We start from the raw sequence: 27,777 nt of genomic DNA on the forward strand, positions 1-27,777 counted from the left end.
TTAAGATTTAAAAAATTGTTTATTCATTAATAAAGGACGAAAAGTGGAATAATAACCCTTCTTAAGAAAAAGAACTGTTATTCATCTATTTGCTCATTCAGCAAACATTTGAGTGCCAGCCACCCGCTCTCCCTATCTTGGAAGAACCCCTGTTTCAGTGGGAGCGGCAGACAGACTCCCTGGGTGTTGACCGTGCACCTGTTTCACAGACACTTGGCTGGTACGAGCTGGCCACAGAAGCCATAAGGGAGCCCCTGCTGCTTTGGAGGCAGTGTAGGACTCTTCTCTGTCTATGGTTTAGGGATCAGGAGAATCATGGGAAGCTCTGTGGAGGAGCTGCTGCTAGCTGATGGTTTGACTTTTCTTTTTAAAAATATTTTATTTATTTATTAGAGATGAGGGAGTGGCAGAGGGAGAGACAGAGCAGACTCTTGCTGAGCGTGAAGCCGGACTCAGGCCTTGATCTCATAAAACTTGAGATCATGACCTGAACCAGAATTAAGAGTCAGATTCTTAACTTAACTGACTGAGCCACCCAGGAGCCCCCAATCTGACTTTTCTTTATTGGCCTAGAGTTTCGCTTCCATTAAGGTTCATTTCTTCCATCTTTCCTCCTTTCCTCTCTTTCTCCTCCCTTCTCCTCCTCTCTCCCCTTTCCCTCTCTCTCCTTACCCGCCCTTCTTAGTCCCCACCCCCATGGCCTCCTCACCCCTCTCTACCCACAAAGTCACTGCCTGAAGTGTTTTTACATCTTTTATTTTTCACTATGAAAGAGATCAATTCCCTTTTTATAAGCCCTGTCTAATATTGTAAGCCTAATGCAGCTACTTAGGAACACCTCTGTCTGCCTGGTAGCTTCTTCTCCAAAGTATTACACATCTTAAGAGCAGAACATACCAGATTTTATTCCTCCCTCTCCTTTGCTGCCTCTTTACTCTCTCCCCCAGATGTTAAAACAGGAGGGACTCTTAAGGCTCTGGTCTGGCCCCTCCTTTTCTCTCTCCCTAAGCTGTCTCCCCAGGCCTTAATTCTGTTTATGTGTGGAGACACTCATATTTCTGAGAGCTGTTTTCTTCAAGCTTCACAAGGTGTGTGTGCACTGCCTACATGGGGAATGTCCTCTGGGCTCTCCACCTGTAACTCTCTTTCCCCCAACAGGGCTCCCTGTCTCAGAAGGCATTGCCCATCCAGCTGCACGAGCTGGAAGCCTCAGGTCTCCTGCAGCAGCTCACCTTCTTGGTTGTCAGGGGTCACTGGACTCTAGGTCGGTCTGATAGGACTGTCAGTCTCTCCTGTCATGTCCCCATTCAAACCCTGATCTTCCTATCCTGACTGCGGCAGTCTCCCATGCCTATTAGCTGTGCTCCTTTCCAGCCCATTTTCCACTGTGTGGCCAGAGCCACTGGTGCCTCCCTCCTGTGTCTCCAGTGATGTGCCGTGCCTGGCACATAGTCGCTGCTCTGTTACACAGGGAGCCATGGGTTAAGTTCAGGGGTTTAACACCACCTCTGATGTATCTGTTCTCATCTTGTGGGCCCTGTGTTATATAATTTTTAGTCTGCTTCTGGCATTATCCTGTGCTTCTATTGACGGATTAATGTCATTTAGTGAACTTCTCTCAATCATTTAGTTAGTTGCCCTGTTTCTTCAGAATTTCCCAAAGTGCAGTCTCTTCTCCAGACCGTGGTGTCATAACAGGTGTGGACTTCACCATCTCATTTATGAGTATTGATATTTAACTGATAATTATCTTTATTTGCTTATTTGTGTTAACATTTTTTCCCTTTTTAAGATATTTTTTAGGGGCACCCCTTTTCAGGGGCACCTGGGTGGCTCAGTGGGTTAAAGCCTCTGTCTTCAGCTCAGGTCATGATCCCAGGGTTCTGGGATCGAGCCCCACATCCAGCTCTCTGCTCAGCAGGGAGCCTGCTTCCTCCTCTCTCTGTCTGCCTCTCTGCCTGCTTGTGATCTCTGTCTGTCAGATAAATAAATAAAATCTTTTTAAAAAAAGATTTATTTTTTTAATTTTAGAGAGAGACTGAGCAAGCAAGTGCAAGCTGGGGGATAGGAGGGGGAGAGGGAGAGGGACAAGTCTGGAGCCCGACATGGGGCTTGATCCCACAACCTCAAGGTCACAACCTAAACCAAAACCAGAGTTGGACACTCAACAGATGGAGCCAACCAGGAACATCCTCCGCCCCGCCCCCCACCACATGCCTTTTAAAAAATTACATGATATTTAAGACTTTATGGACATTATAAACTATGAAAAATTTAACACTATCTAGAGTTATCTGTTTTAGAAAGCAGGTTCTTAAAAGTTTATATATGATTCATTTTGTTTCTTTAATTTCATTTTTTCAGTGTTCCAAGATTCATTGTTTATGCACCACACCCAGTGCTCCATGCAATACGTGCCCTCCATAATACCCACCACCAGGCTCACCCATCCCCCCATCACTCCCCTCTAAAACCCTCAGTTTTTTTCTCAGAGTCCACAGTCTCTCATGGTTTGTCTCCCACTCTGATTTCCCCCAATTCACTTTTCCTTTCCTTCTCTGAATATTCTCCATGTTATTCCCTTATGTTCCACAAGTAAGTGAAACCATATGATAATTGACTTTCTCTGTTTGACTTATTTCACTCAGCATAATCTCTTCTAGTCCCGTCCATGTTGATACAGAAGTTGAGTATTGATCCTTTCTGATGGAGACATAATACTTGATTGTATATATGGACCACATCTTCTTTACCCATTTGTCTGTTGAAGGGCATCTTGGCTCCTTCCACGGTTTGGTGATTGTGGCCATTGCTGCTGTGAACATTGGGGTACAGATGGCCCTTCTTTTCACTACATCTGTATCTTTGGGGTAAATACTCAGTAGTGCAAGTGCAGGGTTATAGGGTAGCTTTGTTTTTTAATTTTTTGAGGAATCTCCACACAGTTTTCCAAAGTGGGTGCACCAGCTTGCATTCCCACCAACCATGTGAGAAGGTTCTGATCCAGTAGTTCCAGACATTCCTTTACCTTCATCCTTTACCTTCATCACATTAATGTGTTGATAAACTATAGAAATAATAATTCCATGGCTCAGAGCAGTATAAAACATGCTGATAAATAGAAGGGAAACTTCAAGACAGATTCTTACCTTGTGACCCAAAGTAAGCAAAGCACTTTGTGGGTATTTCTAATATCTGTCTTCAAGCTAAATTTTGCCAGTTTATAAATCTTATGTTACTGGGTTTCATTTTCCAACTTCAGCTAAAATTATTTCATTTAGAAATCAAATCAAAACCACAGTGAAATACCTAATTCACACACATTAGGATGACTATTATTTAAAAAAAAAATAACAACAAAAAACAGAAAACAAAATAACTGATGTTGGCAAGGATATGAAGAGATTGAACCCTGTGTATTGCTGTTGGGAATGTTAAGTGGCCTAGGTACTATGGAAAAATAGTATAGTGGTTCCTTAAAAAATTAAACATAGAATTATATGATCCAGCAGTTCTCCTTCTCTGTCTGTACCCAAAAGAAGCAAAAGCAAATACTCAAACAGGTACTTGTACACCAGTTATTCTCAATAACCAAAAGGTGGAAACAACTCAAATGTCCATTGATGGAAAAATGAATAAACAAAATGTGATATATACAGGCAGTGGATTATTATTCAGCTTTGAAAGGGAAAGAAATTTTAATATATGCTACATACTTTGATGAACCTTGAGGACATGCTAAATGAGAAAAGCCAGAACAAAAAGACAAATATTGAATGATTCCTAGAGTAGTCAAATTCCTGGAGACAGAGGTTGGGGAAAAGGGATCAGGGAGTTGTTCAGGATAGTGAGAAAGCTCTGCGGACAGAGATGGCGGTGACTTTACAACAATGTGCATGTACTTACTGCTGCAGAACTGTACACTTAAAAATGGCTAAATGGTAAATGTTATGTATACTTTACCACAAAAATAAAAAATAGCTTTATCAGCGGCTGTGTGTAAATTAATAATTACCTCAAAATAAGAACTTTACGAGATAGAGAAGAATCGCTTTGCTCCTTTGACACTGTTTGTTGAAATTTGTACTATTGTGTGTTGAATCTATATTGATACTGTAGTTGATGTGATATGAGTGAGAAATTAACCTGTGGTATCTGGAGTTTGTGCTTGCCTCAGTCTTTTGTGATCCAGTTACATCCACACTGTTGCAGTTATGGATGGTGTCCCTTTCCCATCACAGTAGCTGAGCCCTCTGACTTTTTAAAAATAGGTATGATCAGGGGGAAAATCCCTGCTTAAAGTAGCTGTTCAAATGGAGTCAGGCGGTTTTAGAATTTATGTGTGCTAGCATGTAGGACAAAACAAGTCAAGTCCTTTATCTCCGGCATTTTCATGTCTTCCCAGGTATACCTTGAAAGACTTTTAACATATGCAGAGATAGACATCTGTCCAGCCAACTGGAAGCGGATTGTTCTAGGAGCGATCCTGCTGGCCTCCAAGGTTTGGGATGACCAGGCTGTGTGGAATGTGGACTACTGTCAGATCCTGAAAGACATCACAGTGGAGGACATGTAAGTGTGTGTGCTGGTGTGGGGGCGAGGGGAGGTACTGTTTGGGAAGGAAATGTGTCCCTCTAAATGGTGTGTGTGGTAAAGAGGGAATGAATTTGACCGAAGGTCAAAATTCGTGAGTGGGTACAGCAAGGACACAACTGTGGAACATTACATGCAAACACCTGTACTACTCTGCGTTAGGATCATGAACAGGTATTGGTTATACTATTTTTGATTTTGTGAAACTAGTTACTGAGACTATATTGTGGACAGACATTCCTTTACCTTCATCAGAAAGGTATAGACTAATGCTGTCACCAGACTATGATGGCTTCTATTTTGGCTCTGTACCTCACTGCAGACTCATAACAATGTCCCACACCAGTCTTTTGTGGGCAGCAGCATGCCCAAAAGGCAGAAGAGCTAAAATAGTATGTTTCTGTTTCATTTCGGGGAGAACTCACAAGTTCAGTTGCTCATTCTGTCCGTGGGTCCTCTCATGGGTCTCATCAGGGCTGCATGTTCTCCCCCAGCTGGTCTCAGAGCCTCAGCTCAGTGGAAGCGCCATAAGCTTGAGGGGCAAAGGGGGTCCATCCCCATAGCTCTCAGGGTGATCTTGGGATTTCTCAGATGGTTCAGTCCTTAGATTTAGGTGAGGATTGTTAACCGGAGACCTGTCTATTGTCTGTGATGTCTAGGGTCTGGGAATACAGGAAATAGGTTTAGAGCCTCTTAGGACAAAGGAGCTGTTTTGGAAAACAATCAGGATAAACTATCTACAGTTCCATATGGTTTTTAGTACTTCTGACATTATTTTTGCTAAAATTTTTCTAATATTGTCTGCTACAGCTTCCTTGAGGAAGCTTTAGTCTGGAGGAGCTTCCTAGCCATGTCTCAGTCCACCTCTGTGTTCCTGGACCCAGTAATCCTGGGAATGTGGGATCCTCACAGTGCCTGTGCAGGCTGCTGGTGGGGGTGTCTTGTGGGCACCCTGGGTTCTTCACTAGCCTAAGGCCCTCCTTGCCTCTGGTTACTGATTAGATGGGACCCCATTTGGGGGGTACCCTGTGAGGCACACTAGTTTATGTTCTTGGGTCTTTTGTTACAGAGCCTATTTCTGCTGTAGACCTATAAAACTCCTTCCTGTGTCTCTAATTCTTTATTATAAAGAGGGAGGACAAGTGTAAAGAAGTTTTTGATAGTAAGAAAAATTAAAGTCTTGATTATATTTCAAAGTGAAAACAACTACTAAAATAATTGTCATCAGGACCACAGAAGAGGATGCAAGGTGGTAAGAAGTTCTGACTCATTTCCTTTATTGGGGGATTACTCCGTCAGCTCCGTGATACTGTTTGACACTGAGTTGTGTGCTGTAGGAATAACATCATGGTTGCCCTTTCCTGGTTGTGTTGGTGATGTATGTATGCAGGGAACAAAAATTTTCCCTTTTTCCCCCTTTTAGGTTCTTTTAGGTCTAATAATTAAATTGACATAAGACCAACAGGAGAAAAACAAATTTAATTTTGTACATATGGGAGCCCCATAAAAATATGAGACTGAAAGCCACTCAGGCGAGTGAGGCTTAAATGCCATCTGAGCTCAGGAATGGGGTAGAGGCCTAGGGTTTCAAAGGGGACAGGGGCAATTCAGAGGAAGATAAAAAGAGCAGATGCTTGGTAATCCGATGTTTGCTCTACCATGCAGGTCTTTCACATGGTGGGGGGCATCCTCAGTAAGGGAGGGTGAACAACCTGCCTTTCTCTCCCAGAGCAAGAGAGTGGGAAGGGAGGAGCCAGAAGGAGCACCTACATGCTTGATGTGTTCTTGGACAAGTCAGTTCTAACAGTGAGAAATGAAAGTTACAGATCTAGAAATCTGTTCCCTGATGCTATTGTGTTTTTAGGCACACTTGGAGAAAGCGTTTATGTATTGTAAGGGAATACATAGACCAGCATGAAGCCCAGTGGCCCGCTGAGCGCTGCAGCAGATAGCCACTGTTATGGGCCGAATTGTGTTCTCTCAGAATTCCTGTGTTGAAGCCTAAGGCCCACTGCCTCAGAATGTATCTTTATATGGAGCTAAGGTCGTAAAGAGGTAATTGATTTAAAACAGGGTCAGGAGGGCAGGCCCTAATCCAGTAGACTGGGATACCACACGGGCAGAGGGACAGCCATGCGAGGACATGACACAGAGAGAAGATGGCCATCTGCAGGCCAAGAAAGAGGCTTCAGAAGAATACATTGCTGCTGGCACCCCCATCTTGGACTTCCAGCCTCCAGAACTGTGAGAAGATCAGTTAATGCTGTTTAAACCCCCAGTCTGCAGTAGTGTGTTATGGCAGCCCCTTGCTGGCTGACACAGACTTGATTCTGGCAAGTGGGGTGCTGCTCTGACAGTTACCTAGAGATGTGGAGGTCGCATTGCAGCTAGCTAATGGAAACTAGCTTCCAGAATTTTGAGGCACATGTTAGGAAAATCTTAGATTACCTTGAAGAGCTGGTTGGGAGAGATATGGTTGAGAAAGGTGATTCTGACGAGGACTCAGAAAGCAGAGAGCTTTAGAGGAAGCTTCTTGCAATCTTAGAGATAGAAATGTACTGCAAACAGAATGTTGCTAGAAATAGGACTGTTAAAGGTGCTTCTGGAGTGAGGTGTCAGAAATGAGAGGCTGCTGTTGGACACTGTTCCAAGGGCAGTACCTGCTACACGGTGGCAAAGAACTTGGCCAAGTTGTGTTCTAGTGCTTGTGTAAGGTGGAATATTCGAGAATGAACTCAAATATTTAGCTGAGGAGATTCCTAAGCGGAGTGTCTAGAAACCGTGCCTGGTTTCTTCTTGCTACGTCCAATAAAATCTGAGGAGAGAGAAATTGAAGAAGGAGTTGTTAAACAAGAAGGGACCAGATGTTGGAGATTTGGAAGAACTCAAATTTTCCAACCTCTGCTTATCCCTATTGCAAAAAATGAGAAAGCGTGCTCTGGAGAGAACAGTGATGGTATGGCTGTACAGTATTTGCTCAAGAGATTAAGAGTGTGGCTTGGTGTTCCAATCAGTCATCCCGGCGGAAGTGCTCCCAGTTTAAACTGAAGGGGAAAAAACAGGACAAAATGAAGGAAGGCTGTCGAACTTCAGGATTCTCCAGAAGACCTGTCTACTCTGACGTGTTATCCTTAAAAAGGGAAAATGACCATGGGAGGCAGTTTGCATGTGGGCAGGGCTGCTTTTGCCACCATGGGCACAGCAGGTCCAGGTCTTTGCCTGCTTCCCCCTCGGCTAGGATGTGGGGCTGCTTGCCCTTGGCTAAGAGCCCAGCAGCAGGGCTCTCCTCTCACTGGGCTGGATGCTAAAGCATCAGCCAAAGATTATTCTCAAGCCTGAAAATCAAATGCATTTGCCTTGCTAGATTTCAGACTGGCTTGAGACCCAAGAACCCTTTCTACTTTTTGATTTCTCCCTTTTGTAATGGGAACATCTGTCTATGCCTGTGTGACCATTGTACTTCGGAAGCAGATAACTTCCACAGTGAGGAAGCTTCACAGGTTCACACCTGGAGAGGAATTTTGCCTCAGGATGAATTAGACCTCTAGGCTCAACCATACCTGATTTAGTTGAGATTTTTGAACTTGGAGTTGATGCTGGAATGGTTTAAGACCTTTGGGTTGTTGGGAGGGGGTATATGTTTTCTGCATGTGAGGTGGATGTGAATTTTGAGGGGCTAGAAGATAGAGTGTCAAGGGCTGAGTAGCATCTCTCTCAAATGCACGTGTGAAGTCCTAACCCCTAGTACCTAGTACCTCAAATACGTGTAACCGTATTTGGAGATCAGGTGTTTCAAGAAGTAATTAAGTCAAATTGAGGTCATTAGAATAGACCTGAATCAAATATGATGTGTCCTAAACAAGAGATTAGGTTATAGGCAGCACACAGGACAGTCTTGGGGTATTTTGCTACAATAGCAAACTGACACATCCAGTAAACTTTATTGAGAAGGAATGAGATCTGATGTGTTCAAGAAGCCATACAGGGGGTTGTGTGGCTGAACCAGGCTTGTGGAGGGGGCTTTAAGTTACTTTGTAGTATCTATACAGAATCCCAAATTTCCTGTTTGAATATTAAAAAATGAGTGCTTGATTTCAGTTTTTTTTCAGTCAAACCATATGAACTTGGGGGCAGCAATGGCTGCGAGGTACCCAGTCTGGGGAGAGGGAGTGGTGTGGGACATCGCTGGAAACTAGGGGCTCTGGCACTTGGCACTGTGTTAGTCTCATGTCAGTAGCAAGTGTTCATTTCCTGGCAGAGGCACCCTAAGCTTTCCCTTGGGGCTTCTTAGTGGGGAGACGACTCCCAAGTTTCAGATGGGAAGCTTTATAAAAATTTGCGTGTTGGTGCTGTTTCCAGGCGTCTGTACTTCTGTCTTCTTCTGCACCCTTCTTTGTGGCCTTGCCTGTGTCCTAGCGTCCTGATGTGACCGTCCTGATATTTCTGAGCCCAGGTTCATTTCCAGCTAAAGAATCATCCAACATTGAAGGACCTGGACTTGGAGTCCTTTCCACCTTCAGACAGTGGGGTTCTGGCTTGGAAGGCAGCTGATTGTGTGTGCAAATGGCTGGGATCGCAGGTTGAAGAACATTTTAAAAAGTATCACTGAAACTTGCAGGTGGACCGTTGGGGCCATCAGCATCAGTCAGACAGACTTCAGATTCAGGCTGACGTTGTGCGGCAAGATAGGGCCATGGGCCAGTCTTTGTTTCTTTCTATCTTGCCAACAGTAAGTGGTCAAACCACCACATGTCAGCTTTGAGCACCTAATGACAGTTTCTATGCATGGGAAAGGGAGGATGAACTTTGACAGGCAGAAATGCTGTTAAAAGAAATTAAACTTTGGGGTTGGTTTGTTTTTGTTTTGCAGTAACCTTGGAAAAGTCATTTTCAAATATAAACAAGGAATCTGAAATAAGGAGAAATCAGGCAGTGTAATGCCCCCAGCTTTGTTTTTCTTTTTCAACATTTCCTTGGTGATTCGGGGTCTTTCCTGGTTCCAAACAAGTTGTAGATTGTTTGTTCCAGCACTTTGAAAAATGCAAAATGATACTTTGATCGGAATGGCATTGAAAGTATAGATTGCTCTGGCAGCATAGGCATTTTAACAATGCTTATTCTTCCGATCCATGAGCATGGATTGTTTTTCCATCTTTTTGTATCTTCTTTAATTTCTTTCATGAGTGTTCTGTAGTTCCTCGAGTATAGATCTTTTACCTCATTGGTTAGGTTTATTCCAAGGTATTTTATGGTTTTTGGAGATATTATAAAAATGAAATCAATTCTCTAATTTTCCCTTTCTACAGTTTCATTGTTAGTGTATAATGAAGCAGCTGATTTCTTTGCATCAATTTTGTATCCTGCCACGTTACTGAATTGCTATATGAGTTCTAGGAGTTTGGAGGTGGAGTCTTTTGGGTTTTCCATATAAAGTATCATGTCATCTGTGAAGAGGGAGAGTTTGACTTCTTTGCCAATCTGAATACCTTTTATTTCTTTTTGTTGCCTAATTGCTGTTGTTAGGACTTCTAGTACTATGTTGGACAACAGTGGATAGAGTGGGCATCCTTTTTGTGTTCCCGATCTCAATGGGAAGGCTCCAAGAGACTGGTTTCAGTGCTGCATAGCAGATAGACACAACAAAAACCTCCCACCCTCCATGGTGTAGGGTGCCTGGTCTTTGGTTTTCAGTTTTAATTGTGGTAAAATATGCATGGCATAAAATTGATTATTTTAGCCATTTTTAAGTGTACAGCTATGTGGCATTAAGTGCATTCAGATTGTTGTGCAATGATCACCAACCAGAAACTGTGTGCCCAGTAAATAATAGGGCCCCACATCCCCCTCCCCCTGGCCATCATTCTGCTTTGTCTCTGAATGTCACTACCCTGGATGCCTCACAGAAGTGAACTTGCCCAGTATTGTCTCCTTGTGACTGGCTTATTTCACTTAGCATGGTGTCCTCAGGGGTCATCTGTGTAGCAGCACATACTGGAATTTTCTTCCTTTTTAAGGTAAAAAATATTACAGTCCTTGTACATATTCTGTTTGTTTATCCATTCACCCATTGCTGGACACCTGGACACTTGTACTGCTTCTGCCCCTTGGCTGCTGTGAGTAACACTGCCGGGAGCACGGGTGCACGGATCTCTCCTGGAGTCCTTGCTTCCAGTTCTTTGCGTCTGTGCCCAGAAGTGGGATTGCCAGGCTGTTAGTGGCTGGTTTTGTAAAGTGAACCCGTTTTTCTAGAAAAGCAGATAGATGGTAAATGTTTAGATGATAAAATCCTTACTCCATTTTAGAGGTCCCTTCACAAGTTGTGAATTGTGCTAATTCAGTTGGGTTTCTTTATAGTTTTGATTTAATATAACATGTATTTCTGAATATATTTGTTTACAGATTTGAGTTTAGTTCTTATAAATTTTTAATCGGAATGATTTTCTCCTGCTTATGCTGTTGAGGGCAGTAATTCCATCAAGCCTATTCTCTCTGTGTCACTGTTAGTATTTTTTGTGATTTGTCATGCAGCAAGCTGTCACATGTCCCTGCAAGCTGTCCCACTGCAGTTTGGGAATTCAGACTTCGGGAATTACTTTTTTTTTTTTTTTTTAAAAAGATTTTATTTATTTATTTGACAGAGAGAGATCACAAGTAGGCAGAGAAGCAGGAAGAGAGAGAGAGAGGAGGAAGCCGACTCCCTGCAGAGCAGAGAGCCCGATGCGGGACTCGATCCCAGAACCCTGAGATCATGACCTGAGCCGAAGGCAGCGGCTTAACCCACTGAGCCACCCAGGCGCCCGGGAATTACTTTTGTTTGCTCAATCTTGCCTTAGTTAGAAAGCACAGCAGCTGTAAGGCCCCTATTTCCCTGAGAGCTTAAAAAAGAAACCCCCGAAGAAAGACTATTTTTTCCCAAGGAATCTTGAGGAAAATGCCACCTTGTTCCAAAAGAGATTCCTCTTGACTTTAGTCAGAGAGTATCCCCTCAACAAGAGTCACTGCTACCTTGCTACCCTCTGGGCCAGGAGTAACAGACTAGCTCTCCGAAAAAGGCGAGTTTTTCTTAGCCTCCAGAGAGTAAGAGCTGCAGTAGCGCCTTTGGCCACCAGTCGGCAGTCTGTCCCCGGGCTGTCCCACAGTCCCCCAGGGAGAGTGCCTTCTAGCCCATTTGTTTTGGCACCTCTGGCCTTGGCAGTATTTTTACACTCTTGTTTCATTAATATCTTAGCTGAGTTCCAGTATTTTGCAGGATGATCTCTTGTTAAATTTCATTTAAAGGAAGCAAAAATAAAAAATATTTAAAGTGAAAATTATCCTAAATAAGTCAAAATAATTTAGACTCTTTAAAAGACTAAAATTTAGCACGATAAGCCCATTTGGAGGTCACCTCCATTCACTAGACTGTATAGAAACGACAAATCATGGTGTTTCTCTGATGAAAACACCTGAATGTGACTTCTTAGTCCTCCAGACTGAGGACCACGAACCTTCTGTACCAACTCCCATTTTGCCCAGTATCGTCTCTATCTGACCAGTCTTGCTCAGATGCCAGCCTGCCTTCCCCACCACCTCGGTGCTCCTGTCCCTTGCTGTCATAACAACACAAGACTGGGACAGAGTCCTTTCAGTCTCTGATGGCTTAGTGAGGTCACTCACAGGGGGTAGACAGACGAGTTCTCGGGTACACCATGGGGACAGGATGGTGCTGAGTTAGTCTGAGGCTATAAAACATCAGGTGCCTGCATCCGGGATCTGGAACTTGAACTTGGTGTTCAGTGGAGCCCATGGAGAGCGGTCTGGGATAGTTGGGGTGAGGCCTAGCACTTGGGACAGGATTTGGGACAGATTCACTTATAGGAGATGGCGATCAGGTCTCCTGCCAGAAATCGTCTACCCCAACCCTTGTTCCTCTCCACTAGAGCTCTGTGTTTCCACCCTCAGTTCACCTCTTACTTCTCTGGGAAGCCTTCCTCCATCCCTCCACCCAAGCTGAGCTTGGCCTGCTCCATTCAGTAAGGGTAATTATCAAACATTATCTGTATATCAGGTACTGTGATGGGGCCAGGTGGCCTGGTTTCTGGCTAGGAGGATACAGGCAGGGACACTGAGTTAAGGTGACGCTTGCGGTAGAGTCTGATAAAGGACAGAAGTTGAGGGCTGTGTAGTGTGCTTGGGAGCACAGGGTGTTTCAAGGGGGAGACAATGCTGAAACTGCGTGCCCGACCTGGGACCAGTCTCAACAAACTGAGCCATCGCTGAGGACTTTTCTCCCTCCAGGTACTAACTGTTAAGAAATGAACCTGATATAAAAGGTAATTGACATGGGGAAGGTCTCCAAATAGAAGTTTTAAAATTTATTCTGGCTACCCATCATTCATTTCCATCAAACTATAAATGGGTTGGCCAGTTGGATCAGATGGAGCCAGTGTTGGCTCCTTTATTGACCAGTGTCTGGGGATGAGTGGTTCTAGAAGTTTGAGCTGAGACCAGCCGTGTCAGCATCCCAAGGGAGCTTGTTAGAAAGACACGTTCTTAGGCCCACCCCAGCCCTGCTGAACCAGCCCTGGGGTGGGCTCCTCAGTCCATGTTGACAAGCCCTCTGCAGGATTAGATGTGTGCTCAGGTGTGGGAAGTACTGCTCTCATTCTTCAGAGTTGGCGGGTTCCCTTTCTCTGAGTCCAGGGCTGTGATTCATTCTCCCACACCCCGCTTTGCCTGGGGAGGCCCCTATCGCACTTCCTCCACTCTTCTCCCAGGGAAGGGCCACTGAGGAAGGACGGGCCTCTAGGGGTAACAGAGGCTTTTCCCCTGGGCTCCTGTCTTGGCCCCTTGCCAGACTCCACTTGGCCCCTCTTGATTCCTTCATCTGCCCCATGTTTGGTGGATCGTGCTGGGGTTTGAAGCCAGAGCTTCTGTGCGTGCAGTTGGGTCTCTGTGAGATGCATCACCCTCCAGCACTTGCAGGTGGTCCCCCCGGCTAATCAGGCCTCACCCTTCTGGGCACTTGATCATTTGGCTTTTAACACCTACTTGGTGGCTAAACTGCAACTCTGGTGTCCAGCCAGGCAGTTACTTGGATGGCTTTCCTCTCTGGAGGTCACAGTTTCCTCCAGTCTGATCTCTAGCACCTTGCCGTGGTGGGCCACGCAGCCCGGTAGGGCGGCTAAACGTGAGCTCTTGCTGTCTTTGCTTGCAGGAATGAGCTGGAGCGACAGTTTCTTGAATTGCTGCAGTTCAACATCAACGTTCCTTCCAGTGTTTATGCCAAGTATTATTTTGATCTTCGTTCTCTGGCAGAAGCAAACAACCTGAGCTTTCCCTTGGAGCCCCTGAGCCGGGAGAGGGCTCACAAGCTCGAGGTAAGAGGCTTTCACATACTGGTTTTTGACGCCGTATTGCAAAAGCCTCATCTGCGTTTCCCAGAAGTGGGAGGTCACCGTGCTGATTTCTCCCACTGTGTGTTGTTAGGAAATACAGACAGGTTACCCTGGATTTAGAGTTGATGAGGTCATTTAGTTGATTATAATTCATCCAATCATAGTTTTAATAATGTGCCTCATTTCTAATCTTCAAATGTTAAAAAAAAAAAAAAAAAACCTGGTTTTTAAAAAGATATGCTCAGAAAAAAGTATTTCTCGACATGCACTGTTACAAGGAAAAAGATACCAGATGACCCTAATGATTGGGAATCCCAAAAGGTTATATTTTGCTTTTTTATTTTTATTTTTTTTTTAGTAACATAAGTATTATTTGCTTCAGGGGTACGGGTCTGTGAATCGTCAGGCTTACACAGTTCGCAGCACTCACCGTAGCACATGCCCTCCCCAGTGTCCATAATCCAGCCACCCTGTCCCTCCTCCCCCACCCCCCAGCAACCCTCAGTTTGTATATTCTGCTTTTTATTTTTTATTCCTCACAGCCCAGTTAGAGCTGGGGCTAGCCCCATGGGTCTTGGTCTGGATTTGGGGTCATCTGCGTTAAGCTGTGTACCTTCTGTGCTCATGACTTGTGTACATAGCTCAGCTTCATATTTGCACTTCCCACTGACTTGGTGACTGAATGAAAAGTGGTGGGGTGACCAGGAGGATCACTGGTGGAACCCCTTCCTCCAGAGAAGGGGTGCCCAGGCTCTCTGTACTTTCATCTCCAGGCACTGTTGTGGTCACATCCCATAGACCCTTTGATCAAAGCAGTAGATGGTACAGTCACGTCCCAAGCTTGGTGAGACCCAGGAGGTCTGTGCTGCCTGCCCTATTGTCCGATCTGAGTGACATGTTATCCCCTGATTCGGTACAGGGTTAGGGTGGCTAGCATGCTGGTCTAACAGGGTTAATAGCTGTGAACGAAACAAAGTCTAGAGATACAGGGGAAGAGGTTATTATGGTTTGCAAGCCTAAACAAGCCAAGATTTTAAATAAAATTGTAAAAAGTACATAGTATGCCGATCCCAAGAAGAAACTTAGTAAAACTGGAACAGACTGGATATGGCCCACAGTGTTTAAAATAAAAGCCCAGGGAGGTTTTCCAAACTCAGCCACTTTATTATAATTGTGTGCTGGCTGTTAGGAAGCAGCTGCTCAGTTAAATCTCCCATTTCTCTTGAGCAAGAAATGGAAAACCAGACAAGTGTTGTCAGACTCTCAACGGGTACACACATGAAATAGTTTTCATTTCACAGTGAGCAGGCGCTGTGTTTGAGCCCAAGTGGCAGGCCCTGGAAGCACTCATGCCCAGTGGCTGCTGTCCTGCCGAGGGGATGGGTGTGGAGCTCCTGGAAGCAGCCCCTTTGTCTGCCGCTCGTGGCTCTCCGAAGGAGAGCGTCCAGTGTTGCAGGTCAGCCGCACTGCGGGTACACAGGCTGGCTGACACGGGACTCGCTGGTGCCTGCTGTTAAGTCTGGCAGGTTATCTGAGTGGGAAGAGGGGGTGCTCGCCTGCTCCTGGGGCTGTCACACCAAGTGCTCCATAGGCTCACTGGGCTGATGAAGGCCCATAGTACTGACAAGAGTGTTCTCCCTCCTCCCGAGAATCGGAGCTTCCTGAGACCCTCCTCTGTGGAAGGATAGTGCTTCTATCTGGAAAAGCACTTTGGCATCCCTTTGAAATAATTTTTAAGGAATGGATTTCATTATTCTCCAGACCCCAGCATCCCTTAGTCCATTTGGTTAGCAAACTTGAACCCCATCGTGGAAAGCAAGGGGGAGTGAGATGTACTTGAAGTGGCTTTTACCTGAAGCTCAGTACTGCTCAGGCGCAGTACACATGGCTGATCTGATAGGTGCAAGGTAGAGTGTGGAGGCTGGTGTGTACCAGGAACCAAGGCAAAGTGGTCTTTTCATTAGCCTGGTCATTTCTCTTTGACATAAGTTAGTATCTCTGTATGCATATGGGAGATGGGGTGAAAGCTCAGAGTTTACATTGTGAAATCTAGAATAAGATCGTACATTGCTCTTTCATCATTATGATATTCCATTCAGACCTTTGTACTGTTCATAAGCTGAGAAACCATACACAGTAATCTCAGAGAGTTTAAATAAACGAAAATAATTTACTTTCAAAAATCGTTGCTTTCCTGTCTATGAGGGATCTGATTTTCTCTTAAAGTGTGTCACCTGCATTAGTGTGTGAAATGTGTTTCACATGGGGAATTCCCAGTGTTCTAGGCCATCTCCTGTCCTCATTCATCTGTCATTTGGAGGAAGACGTCCTCGACTCCTGTTTCTCTCTTCTAATCCCTGCTCCTAGCTGCCACTGAAGTTGCAGTTCCAAGTGCAGTTATGGGTTTCTGAAAATAAATGAGAATCAGTTGTCAGCACCCTGTTCCCAGTACTTCGACCATAGCGTGATACGCGCATGCCCCTGTCACGTGCTCGTCTTGCTTGGAGCTTACACATCCATTCGGCACCTATTTACTTAGGGTCCCCTGATCCCAGGCATCATCGTGAACAAAACTAGCTTTTTGGAGTTTACATTCTGCTGGGAGGACACAGACAGTAAACAGTAAACATAATACTAGTTTATTAAACAAAATAATAAACTAGTGTGTTAGGAGGTGAGCACAAAAGCAGCAGTGGGGCGGGGGTTGCCATTGCCAGGAGCCTCACTGAGTCGGCCATGGTTCCTTGAGGACTCTAGCGTGGGATGTCTTAGCTTTGCAGAAACCTCCAGCCTGAGGGAAGAGCTGCTTCGGAACCTACAGGGCTACCAGCTCAGGCTCAGGTGGCAGGGATTGGAGTGGCCACCACAGAGCGGGTGGGTGAGGCGGGAGGAAAATGTGGGAGAGGAGATGACAGAGTTAGCTGAAGGGAAGCAGGGAGGATTGTTAGCTGAAGGGAGCAGCTGGAAGGATTATTGTTGTCACTCCAGTGAGAGCCATGATGATGTGATCAGGGTCTGCTGCTTTTGTGCCTTTGTCCCTTGATGGTGACTTCTTGCCAGGTGTTTTCCTAGCCCCTGCTTCGTCCCTGGCCTATTGCTTGAATTGTATACAAGTTAAAAGACCTCATGTTTGCATCATCATAAGTAAAGTCAGCCCCACCCCTGGGTTATTTTGACAGAAAGAAAGGTGAATGTGAGCAGGACAAGACATCTGGGGTGATGTGAGCTGGCTCCCACTTTGTCATTGATGTGCTCTCAACCTGCACCCAGGAGTAACCCTGAAAGAGCTGTGACTGGGCTCCGACCCCCCGGAAAGGCTGAGCCTTGCTCTTGGCTGAGGGTCTTCCAGAGTCTCACTGTCTTCATCAGGATAATGAGGGCAGTGTGGATTGTCCTTGCTACATTGGCCCCTTCCTGTTCCTTTCTTCATCGGTTGGCTAGAGTTGACTCAGACACTCGGTCAGTGGCTCTGACTCCCAGTGTGGCCCAGCACGAAGCTGTGGTGTGTTACTACCACCGCACAAGGTGGGTGGGTGCTCCTTGCCCCTTTTGCAGATGAGGATGCGGGACTTAGGCACAGGCCCGGGTCCCACTCCTGCTGAGTGGTTAGCCAGCATCGAACCTGCGTCTAGCTGAGCCCCAGGCTACACTGTCCTGGAACTGTTGCACATTTTGTGATGATTTTCTCAGACCGTAAGCACTTTGGAGACGGGGGCCTGCATCTATACTTCCTTTGTGGTCCCCGTTGTGAGCGGCACAGCTCTGGACCACAGCGTGAAAATTGCACGGGGTAGGAACTCTTGTCAGTGTTGTCCCCTCATGTCCTCAGCATCTGGAACCATGCTGGCACCCGGCAGTGGCTGGTGTCCGATGAGTGAGGGCGTGGAGAGCACTTAGGGGCTGGCCCTCACCTGAATTGTCTCTCTTTTGCCCCTCAGGCCATCTCTCGCCTCTGCGAGGACAAGTACAAGGACCTGCGTCGACCCACAAGGAAGCGGTCAGCGAGTGCTGACAATCTGACTCTGCCCAGGTGGTCCCCGGCCATCATCTCCTAACCGTCGGGCCCGCTGGAGGCCGCACCATCCCTCCGTTTCTCCTTTAGTTTGAGAAAAGACAGACTTGGGGTGGTTTTGTTTCTGTTTTCCTTTCCTTTTCTTTTTTAATTCATAGCTCTGTCAGGCTGCCTTGATGACCGCCTCCAAGCTGTGTGGCCCGCACGCAGCAAGGCCTCCAGGGAAGCGAAATCAGTGTTCTGGAAATCCCGTTTCATGCCCTTCGTCATTAACAGCACTTCCCTCAAGGAGGAAAAAGACTCTAATCCTGGAGAAGGAAACAAAGGGAAAGGGAAGTCGTGTAGAGGCAGGGAAAGGGGGAAATGGCTCGGCCATTTCTTAAGTCCCCGTCTGGTCAGAATATGATGGAAAACCCCAGCAGTAGGTAACAAAGTCGGATGTGCATTAAAGACAAGAGCGCGCGCTTATCCACCTCCATCTGGATCAGTATGTTCTGTAAGACTTCTTGCATTCCTTCTAGCTGCTTTTTTGGGATTTGGGGGATTTTTGTTTTGGTTTTGTTTCTGTTTTGGTTTTGGTCCCACAGAGCAGAGAATATAGTTTGTACCCACTATGGCACAGACATCCAAATAAATAGTACTGGTTGTTTCTCTCTGCACTATTCCTGTGAGCTGTCTTCTGAGCTTTCTTCCTCACAAGTGGGATGCGCTTGTTATATTTCTGTATGCCTTTATTGTATACAGTTTTTCTTCAACGGTGGCAAAATTAACTTGACTGTAGTGCTGAACCAAAAGTATCCCTTTCCCTCTTATTCCTCACCCCGAGAAAATTCTAGATCACATGGGTGCTTGTGCCTTCCAATTTATTCACAGTTGTTTTAATTTTTTTTCTCTGACCTGAAGTCGTAGTTACAAATCAGTCAGATTTTTTGGGCTGAAGGAAACCGTGTGCAGTGGAGGGGGTCCTCTGGGTGAAGTTTTTTCTAGAGTGCTAGGTGTCTGCCTGCAGTTACTGAGTAGGAGCCATTTCTCTGTACCCCCTGCCCAGCTCATTCCTCTACTTCCATGTCCATTGTTGCAAGCAATATTCTTCTGAACTTTTATATGTTTACTTTAAATCAAAGTTAGTCTATTTGTATAAAAATTTTTTAAAAATCTAAAATTTAAAAAAAGGGGGGTGGGTTATTCCAGTGGGAAGATATTGAAGGGCAAAATGTTACTATTTACTGAGGTATTTTTCACAGGATGATTGAATAAAAAACTCAACTTGCATATTCATTGTGGGTGCTTAGCGAAGTTACACAAAATTCAAACTGTGAAGGTTTATGCTTCATTAATTATGACCGTACTTTTTCATTTTCTGATTATCCCTAATTTCCTTGTGGGCTAGATGAGAATCTTTTGTATCAAGTAAAGTAAAAGGGTTAATGATAGAATATCAGAGTAAATTTGATACTAAGTCTAAGAATCTGAGTCAGTGAAGCATATAATGCTTTGGGTTTTTGCGTATTTTCTTGGGTCACAATGACAGGCTTCTAAGTTTTCTCCCTTTTCAAGTCTCTGCGAGGCGAATGGCAGCAGATGCTCTGTGTTTCACCTTCTTCCTCTGTGAATGTGGAGAACTTTGGAATATTAGTCTTGGGTACCCTAACGTCCTACACCTGATCCTCAAACATGCCTGCTTCTGATGAAACATGCTTTGGAAACGGAAGAGACTCAGAAAGTTGAAATCCCAAGATCCCCAGGCCAAAAGTCCTAGTCAGGTTTCAGTGAGATTTTTATCATGTGTAAACAACTGGTTGGACCAGAAATACTGTCCAGGTCTTTCTGGCCTAAACTTTCAAAAGCCGACAACAGAATCTGAAAAGTTAATTATCTTTCCATTATAATGGTGTTGATATACTCTGTATGGGTACCAAAATCAGCTTCTCTCTTCAAGTAAGAGTTGGATTTAGAACTTTAAATAGAGATCTAAAAATGTAGAAAATATCATTTTATATTCCCTAATCTATATAGCTTAAAAAGGGACATATTTTCTTAGCTGAATATGAATACCTCTCAAGCATAAATTAGTTCCTCTCATGTAAAGTATCTTATTTGACCGGTCCATTTCAGGAAAGAGGTTCTGCTGCCTTTAAAGCAGAAAGCTTATTTTTATCCCTTTTATTTGAATGAGAGAGATTTGAAAATTGAATTATGTAAATATTTCAATGCATCTGCTATTATTTTGTGGAGTTTATTAAACTACTTTAAAAAATTGTATAGTCTATTTATTGTATGTATGTACATACAGTCTGATAACTTAAAATTTGAAGTGGATTCCGTAAAACCTGACTCAGTCTTGTTGAGACTATTGAATATTGTTTTAGCCTTGTGCACTGGACGCTACCTCTGTATAGGGAAATTTCCCATATTCATTAATAAGTATTGATCTGTATTAGTTGGTTATGTTTCTTGCACTGAGGATTTTTAAAACTCTGCTGTAAGTGTAGATTTTAGTTTTACTTTTGCAGTATGAATCACTTGACACATAGGTAGATACTTTAGGTTTGTTTATTTTATTTTTCTACATGATGATGAAGACTTAAATTTTGTTCTCTGGTTTGTTCTAAGTTTGCCAAAAAGAAACCCCAAGAACACCCAGTACAGTACCTTGGTAAATCCCAGTGACTGTAACTTGTTTGCAAGGTGACTCCGTGCCCTACAGTTAAAGCCGGATGGCTATTTGGGATGACATTGTCTTAGTGTAGTTTGTGAATGGACAGTTGTCATTAATGGAGGATGAAGAAAACAACGCATTTTGTTGACTTTAATTTTAGATTAGATTTAAACAACGAATAAAGTCATTGAGACAATAAGTATATATCCCAGTGAAATTTTTTTATTTGTTTTACTTTTTTTCCCCCCACCATTGGGAAAAGGGAAAGAAGTCAGGGATTTAGAACCAAATTAGAGGGCGAGGTGGGAGATCCTGCCAAGATCCGAGATATGCTCTGATGCCTTAACGCACTAGGTGAGGCCGGTGTCAGAGCCTCGTGCCCGTGTCCGGCTCTTCCCTGGGCTGGCTCTCCCTACTTCCTTCTCTTGGTCTTCAGCAGGGGCATCTCCCATCTTGGGGTTTCCCTTGGTTCTGGGGATTTTGTTCCTCAGCAGAACTGCAAAGCAGAATTTTGGGAGTGAGCAATTTTGATTCTATCCGGCTGCTTTTGGTAACCTCTCACCTGGGGCCATATTTTACAGCTTTGAATTTTTTAAACAATAAAATGCAATTCCTGGTTCATTGTAGGTACTTAATAAGTGTTAAATAAATAAATGCATAGAACAAATAGTGCCTTCCTGCTGCATTTTTTTGAATACCACATTGAGATAAAATTCCACAGGTTTTATGGCTGCTGTGTGCGAACCACTTCTTTGCAAGAGCAATGGGAAAGGTGTTCTTAGTCCATTTGAGTCTTGAGCAATTCACAAGAATACTGAACACCTCTTACTAAGATGTTGCATGAGAGAGACCTCTCAAAGCATTTTATATGGATACTTTTATATTGTCACTTTATATTGATACCTTATTTTATTTCAATAACTTGATCCCCTTTGACTTCATTGGAGTCAACATTTCAAGACTGTGTTGGGTAGATCTTAGAAGCATGGAGCGTTGTTTGAGAGGCCAGCCAGAGAGAGCCCGTATCCTTGTGGAAAAAGAGAAGAGATCAGAAACATGCCCTGAAGCTGAAACGGGAAAAGGAGGCTTGAGATTTATTTTTTAAACTATACGGATTGCAAGGAAAACGCTACACGCAACTTCATTAAGGTTTGCTATTAATGCAGAGCCTTACTAGAGCTATTCCATCTAAAAACAAACGCTCCCCCCAGCCCCCCACCTCAGTACGAATGAGGCAGTTGTAGAAGTGTGCTTGCAGTCACAAAATGGGTGATGGATTGTGTACCTGACCAATTCAGGGGACTTCGTTTCCAGTTTTCCTGTTTGATTTTCTTAACAAGTTTGTATTTGTGAAGCTGCTAAAGGAATACTGAGTCCCTTTCCATTAGAAGCTTCAAGAGTTCCGTGACCAGCACTGACATAGTCTGCTCTTGGTTGTCTCTCAATTGAAAGTCTTTGGAGGGCCCTGTGTGTCTGCATCGTGCTGTTCTGGGCCACAAGCACTCAGGTGCGGATTTGTCCTGGCCACTGGGCTGTCCATTGTAGGCTTTGCTGAAGGCCTCTGGAAGAGCCTACGGCAGTAAGAAATGAGCTTAGAAGTTATCTGACTGGATGGCGTTCAGATTTTACAGGTCTCTGTAAGCTTTCCTATGTCTTTTAGTGGCTTGATTTAGGTAGAGGTCTTTATTTTGAGAACTTTGTTCATATAACTAAATTATTTTAAATGCGAGCTGATAGAGTGGTATTCCAGAATAATTCTGGGCCCTTCATTGATTAGATCTGGAAAAAGAACAGCCAGCAAAGTCGTGAGAGAGGGTTCTCCCGGGGCAGCGCCTGGGAAGATCCCTCCTTCCCTGTGTCAGGCATTTTGCGTGCAGAGGAGCTGCTCACGAGATTTGGAGTACAAGCCCTGTGCTGTCTACCAGGCATTGTACACGGTGGGAGTCCATTGGGACTGAAAACTGGCTCCATCCACTGGATCAAACCACATGACAATAAAGAAAATACACACATTTCATCCTATCGTGAGCGTGAGGCAGAATGTCTAAACCCATCTCTGGTCAGGGACATGTGTATGAGGGGCTTCTGAAACATCGTTTCTCCCTGCAGACATGCATGGAGTTCCACTGTCATTTAGTCTCACATGCTGGCATTTGGGGGAGGAGGGGACCTTAAAGCTGATGGGATGGCTACCAAGGAAATGGAGGAGAAACCACTGGGAAAGAATCAGAATTTAGTAGGATGGCAGTTAGGAAATCACTGTACAGAAGTGATAGTTTCCCTAATCACCAGCAGTAACCAATTAGAGAACACAGTGGAGAGGAGGTACCATTCGAAGCGGTATCCAGTTACAACCTACCTGAGAACAGAAACAGGCCGCGTTTACAGTGCATCTAGCGCACCTGAATTCATTTACTCCTCACTGGGTTTCAGGGTAATTGCCATTATCATTCCCAGATGAGGCTGCGTCGCCTTGCAGAGGTTAGAACCTTGCTTTGGGCCCACGGTCAGAGAGTTGTAGAGCCCGAAAGCCTGACTCCAGAGCTTATTTTTAACCACCCGGCTATATGGCCTTTCACTGCCCTCATCAGGGAAGAAAACCTATCAAGAAATGTGCTACAGCCTCCCCCCCCCACCCCACGAAGTCATGCCAATCCCAAACCTGCAAATGTGACCTTGCTGGGAAATGGGGCCTTTGCAGATGTAATTAGTTAAGATGAGGTCATACTGGATTATGATGGGCCACTGTCCTATGACCTGTGTCCTTATAAAGAGAGGGAGGTTTGGAGACCGAGACCTAGGGAGACCTAGGGACAATGACAACGTAGAGAATGGAGCAAAACAGCCATAAGCCGAGGGGTGGCAAGGCCGGCTGATAGGCTGGAAGTGGCAAGGAAGGAGTCTTCAGAGACATCACGACCCCGCTGATGCCTTGTTTGAGACTTTGAGCCTCCAGAACTGTGAGAGCCTCCATGCCTGCCAGAAGCCCCCCAACGTGTGGCAGTGTTGGGGCAGCTCCTGGAAACCAACATGTGCAATTCCTAAATAAAGAGAACAGTGAACTTCACAGGCAGGCAACAAAAAAGACACGAGACACACTGTGTCTTGAGTGGGGAGTCAACGTACTGGAAAAATGTCCCTTCCTCATTCTTCCCTGCGACTCTCCCCTTTGGCCAGCAGACGCTGAGCACACCCGGTTCTGTCCCAGTTTAGGACCTTTCTCTGAGCTGGAATTTCTGTCTGGCATGTTCCCCCAGAAACTGGCACCACTCATTTAAGACTTCTGCTTATAGTCGCAGGTCCAAGAGACCTGCTGTGACCCTGACGCCCTCAAAGGTCGCCCTCCCGGTGACTCCTGCAGCACCCCACTTTCAGCCTTGTGTGGCTGCCACTGCTCCGTGCGCTCTTCTGTTCCCAACGGGCCTCCTGCCCAGGTCCTGTCTGTGTCCACACCCAACCAAGACCTCCTCCTTTAGAGGGAGGAAGGGAGTTAACCCCAGGTAGAAGGCAGGACAGCCTTGAGGCAGGCTTAAGGAGAGAAGCAGAACTTGAACTGGGTGTGTGGGATCTGGATGAATGGAAAGGAAAGGAATTCCACTCCAGAATGTTCTCTCAGTGCTCCGAGGGACGGTGTTGGGGAGGCACGGCTTTCGGGAGAGATGTACATGTGCGTATGACAGGCTTTGGAAATCAACCCGGGAAGTGGGAACAGTGTCATTTTGTCTTGAACATCAAGTTTTTTTCCCCCAGAAACATCCTTCCCTCTTATATCTTGGGTGTTTTGAGTTTACTAAGCTTTCTCCTCATCTCAGCAGCACCCTGGTGGCAGTGGGGCAGGTGCTGTTCCCGTGTTTTCCAGCTGGAGCTGAAGTTGGAAAGGCTTGCACAGTCAGCAACCCGCGGGCCGTCCAGGCCGGCTCTGCTGGCCCGAAACACTGCCAAGGAGGCAAGCTTCACCTGTCGCATGCATCTGCATGTGCGGCGTCCTGGGAGAAGAGACAGCTGCAATATTTAGCTTTTTAAATGAAGCTTCGCCATACCTAAAGCATGAATGTAGGGGTTGTTATTTTTATGGCTCTAAGTATAGCTACCGTGCAGATGGTGGGTCTGGCGTATTAACAGGCATTTCACAGAAATCTAGGAGTTGCTATTTCAGAGTTCCTGCTTGGCCTCCAGTGATCCCCTCGACCCCTCAGGTCTCAGTTTAAGGGCTTTAGACAACTGGATCCCTGGGGCATTGTCCCAGAGCCACCCCTGTCTCCTCCCTTGAGGGAGGCGTGTATGGGTCCTTCTGGGCTGTGGCTTTATCCTTCTGTGCTTGTGATTTCTCATTTTTAAGTTTGAGGTGCATTTTCTAGCTCAAAATAATGTCCAGCCTCAGACTCACTGGGTGTCCTGGGGTGGCCTGTTCTTCCTCACTGTGCATGTCTCAGTCATGCCCCTCGTTGAAGTAGCACTTCTCCCCACCTCCCACCCAAGCACTCACCTTAGCCTCCTTGTCTTCTGTCATGGCACGGTTGTGCGAGAGCCTCTGCTTATTCACGTGGGGGGTCAGCCATCCTCTTTTCACCAGAGGCGGAGCCTCCCACTTGCCTCAGTCACAGGAAGCTGAATTTACTGCTTGCTGAGGGACAGACAGCTGTGAGCCACTGTCTCGGAGCCCAGGGGACAGCTGATCTCCTGGAGGTTGCTGGAGGGGGTGGGGCTCAGGGGCTTCAGTGCCCAGGGCACCGAGGTTGGTTGACCTTGACCTGTAGAGGCGTGGCTACTGCATGACATTGGTGCTCCAGGCCTGGCCTGGCTGCTGCTGGGAAGCTCTCACTCACCCGTGAGAGTGGGTTTTAAACCAGTTCTATGGTTACTCGTGTGACCAATCCTTCCTGAGTGGGTAGAAACGTTTTGCCCCCGCACACCGCCCCCATAAGCTCTCTGAAGCCAAGAATATTCTGTCTTGTTCACCGCGGTTCCCCAGAGCTTAGACAAATGCTCCTTCTAGGTTCTGTAAATATTGTTGGTTGGATGAGGGAATAAAATATCGTCCCAGGAATTGGTCTCAGCCTCTCCCTGTGCCCGGAGGGCCTGTGAGATCCGCATTTGGGAGGACTGAGTGACGAAGCTGAAAGATGGAGCAGGTGTTGCTCTGGCCCTAGAGGGGAGAACTGGACCCAGCGGTCCAGCTGAGTCACGGAGATGCGGCTGTCTGCTCTGTGTAGAGAGGACCCTGGAAGAGCTGCAGCTGTGCTCAGGTGGAGAGCTCACCCTGGTCCTGGCGTCACCTGAGAACCGCTGCGGCACAGGCCAGGCCACGGAGAGCCTCCAGGGCCTGTCTGATGCCTCCCCAAGTGGCCGGGGCCTGACAGTCGCAGAAATCTGTGGGTTGGACATGCGGTCAAAGGCAGTATTCGGTTTCTCTTCCAAGTCGGGTGCTTCTGCACTAGGCACCTCTTTCCTACTCTAGTTATCAGAGGGGTAGAATCAAGGTGTTTGGCACCAGGCCCTAGACACTGTCTGCAAAGACGTGGATCGGAAACTTTCTCCCATTCTGGCAGAAAGCCTTGTTTCCAGCCCTAAAAGATCTGGGGACAATTGATCAAATGTGTAGGTAGAGCCATTCAGAAAGGAGGGCCAAGCAGGTTCCCTGCCATCCATCTACAAATGACCGATTTGTGTGACTCTGTAGATTCTCCCCTGGAGTTTCAGAAAACACCCCCTGCCCAAACATGTCTGTAGTTCGGTTCTACCTGGAGCAGAAGGTGCCCAGCTCCACAGGTGTATTCTGGGTGAGGTGGAGAATCTGTGCTCACCATGTTCATGCTGAGTCCCCAGATCCAAGGGAGGGGAGGAAGAATCTGTGAGTGGACTCCGAGTCCGGAGTTGGATCTGCACCGAGAGGCAGAGGGTCAGTGTTTGGGGCTGCCTGGTGCCTGCCTGAGTGAGCCCTGGCCAGGGCGGCCCTTGCGGTGCTACCAGCCCTCCGGAGCCCAGAGCCCTTTTGTTCACGATTATAAAACAGGACTCCCCAGAAGATCATCAGGTCCTACCTACTCACTTGATGGGCGAGAAAACCGGGCTCCCCAGCGGAGCCTCTCCGGAAGAACACTAGCAGTTCGGAAGATTTCTGACCTGTCCTCCGTCCCACAGAGCGCCTTTCCCCTTCTCCCAGAATCTTGTTCAGCTTGCACCCATGGTTGTGAGAAAGGAGAGGGTGTGCCCTGGCCCTGGCCCTGGCCCTGGCCCTGGCAGCTGAGGCGCCTCTTCCTGTTGGACGCCGGGGTGTCCCTGTTGTGTCACCCCTGTCGGACGCAACAGGGTGGGGGCCACCGGCGTAAGCCATGGTTCCAGGCTAGCAGCTACGGTTCCCGGCGCGCCCCCGCCAGCCGTGTACACATGGGTGGCTCCCATTGTGTGTGTCGCCAGTGCAGCCCTTTCTAGAACCCCAGTGAGCCACAGCGCGAAGTCCTCTCTAGAACCCCAGTGTATTTAGGGCACAGGCACCCGGATCTGCTCTAGTGGAAGAAATCATGCAGGGCCGCTTTCCACCCACTTAGCCATTCCTGCACTACCAGGAGCAGACCTCTCAGCGTTCTAAGAAACAAGTTTAAGAATCCCTTTTCACATTAATTTTTAAATTCCCCCAATTACTCTATGCAGTAGTATTATTTCCCTCACTTTCTAGCTGAGAAAACTTAGGTGAAGAGAAGTTAATTAACTTGAGGAGGGCTGAGCGGGATTTGAACTCACGCCAACCTGATTCTTAACCAGTCCGTTGTTAGAAAGTCTGCCAGGAGGAAGAACAAGCTTCCTGTGGTTTCTTGGAGTTTCAGATTCTGTTCCTTTTGCTTCCCTAGACATCCTGGTGACATTAACAACAGAGATGCTTCAAGAAAATATTGCTTAAAAAAGTCTTGCGAGTGCAAATCCACTGCTTGAAAAGAATTGAGCAAATAGAAAAGAGTTCTCCCAGTCGTCAATGGTCTATTTATTAAAGAGCCGAGTACTGAATACCAATGAAAATACTTTCCCACCCATTGCCCCCTTAGGTGTCCAGCTCATTAATCCACAGCTCTGCCTTCCCTTGCTACCTTCACGCTCTAATAAATGGGGGTTTTGAAAAACCCACTGGCTAGTCCTAGACA

General features: G+C 46.0%; 1 protein-coding gene across 4 annotated transcripts in view; it reads left to right on the forward strand.

Moving 5' to 3' along the window:
- Positions 1-20,242, forward strand: part of CCNY (cyclin Y) — a 328,449-nt gene extending 308,207 nt beyond the window's left edge. For 3 of the 4 annotated variants that reach the window (XM_059184275.1, XM_059184277.1, XM_059184274.1), the window contains 3 exons: positions 4,406-4,572; positions 13,790-13,952; positions 17,909-20,242. In XM_059184275.1, coding sequence (XP_059040258.1) covers positions 4,406-4,572; positions 13,790-13,952; positions 17,909-18,025 — 447 coding nt within the window. In that variant the 3' untranslated portion in view covers positions 18,026-20,242. The remainder of the gene's footprint in view (positions 1-4,405; positions 4,573-13,789; positions 13,953-17,908) is intronic. The other variant, XM_059184276.1, reaches the window with a different exon arrangement.
- The last annotated feature ends 7,535 nt before the right edge of the window (positions 20,243-27,777 follow it).

The sequence above is a fragment of the Mustela lutreola genome, chromosome 8, assembly GCF_030435805.1.
Source record: "Mustela lutreola isolate mMusLut2 chromosome 8, mMusLut2.pri, whole genome shotgun sequence".
Lineage (NCBI taxonomy): Eukaryota > Metazoa > Chordata > Mammalia > Carnivora > Mustelidae > Mustela > Mustela lutreola.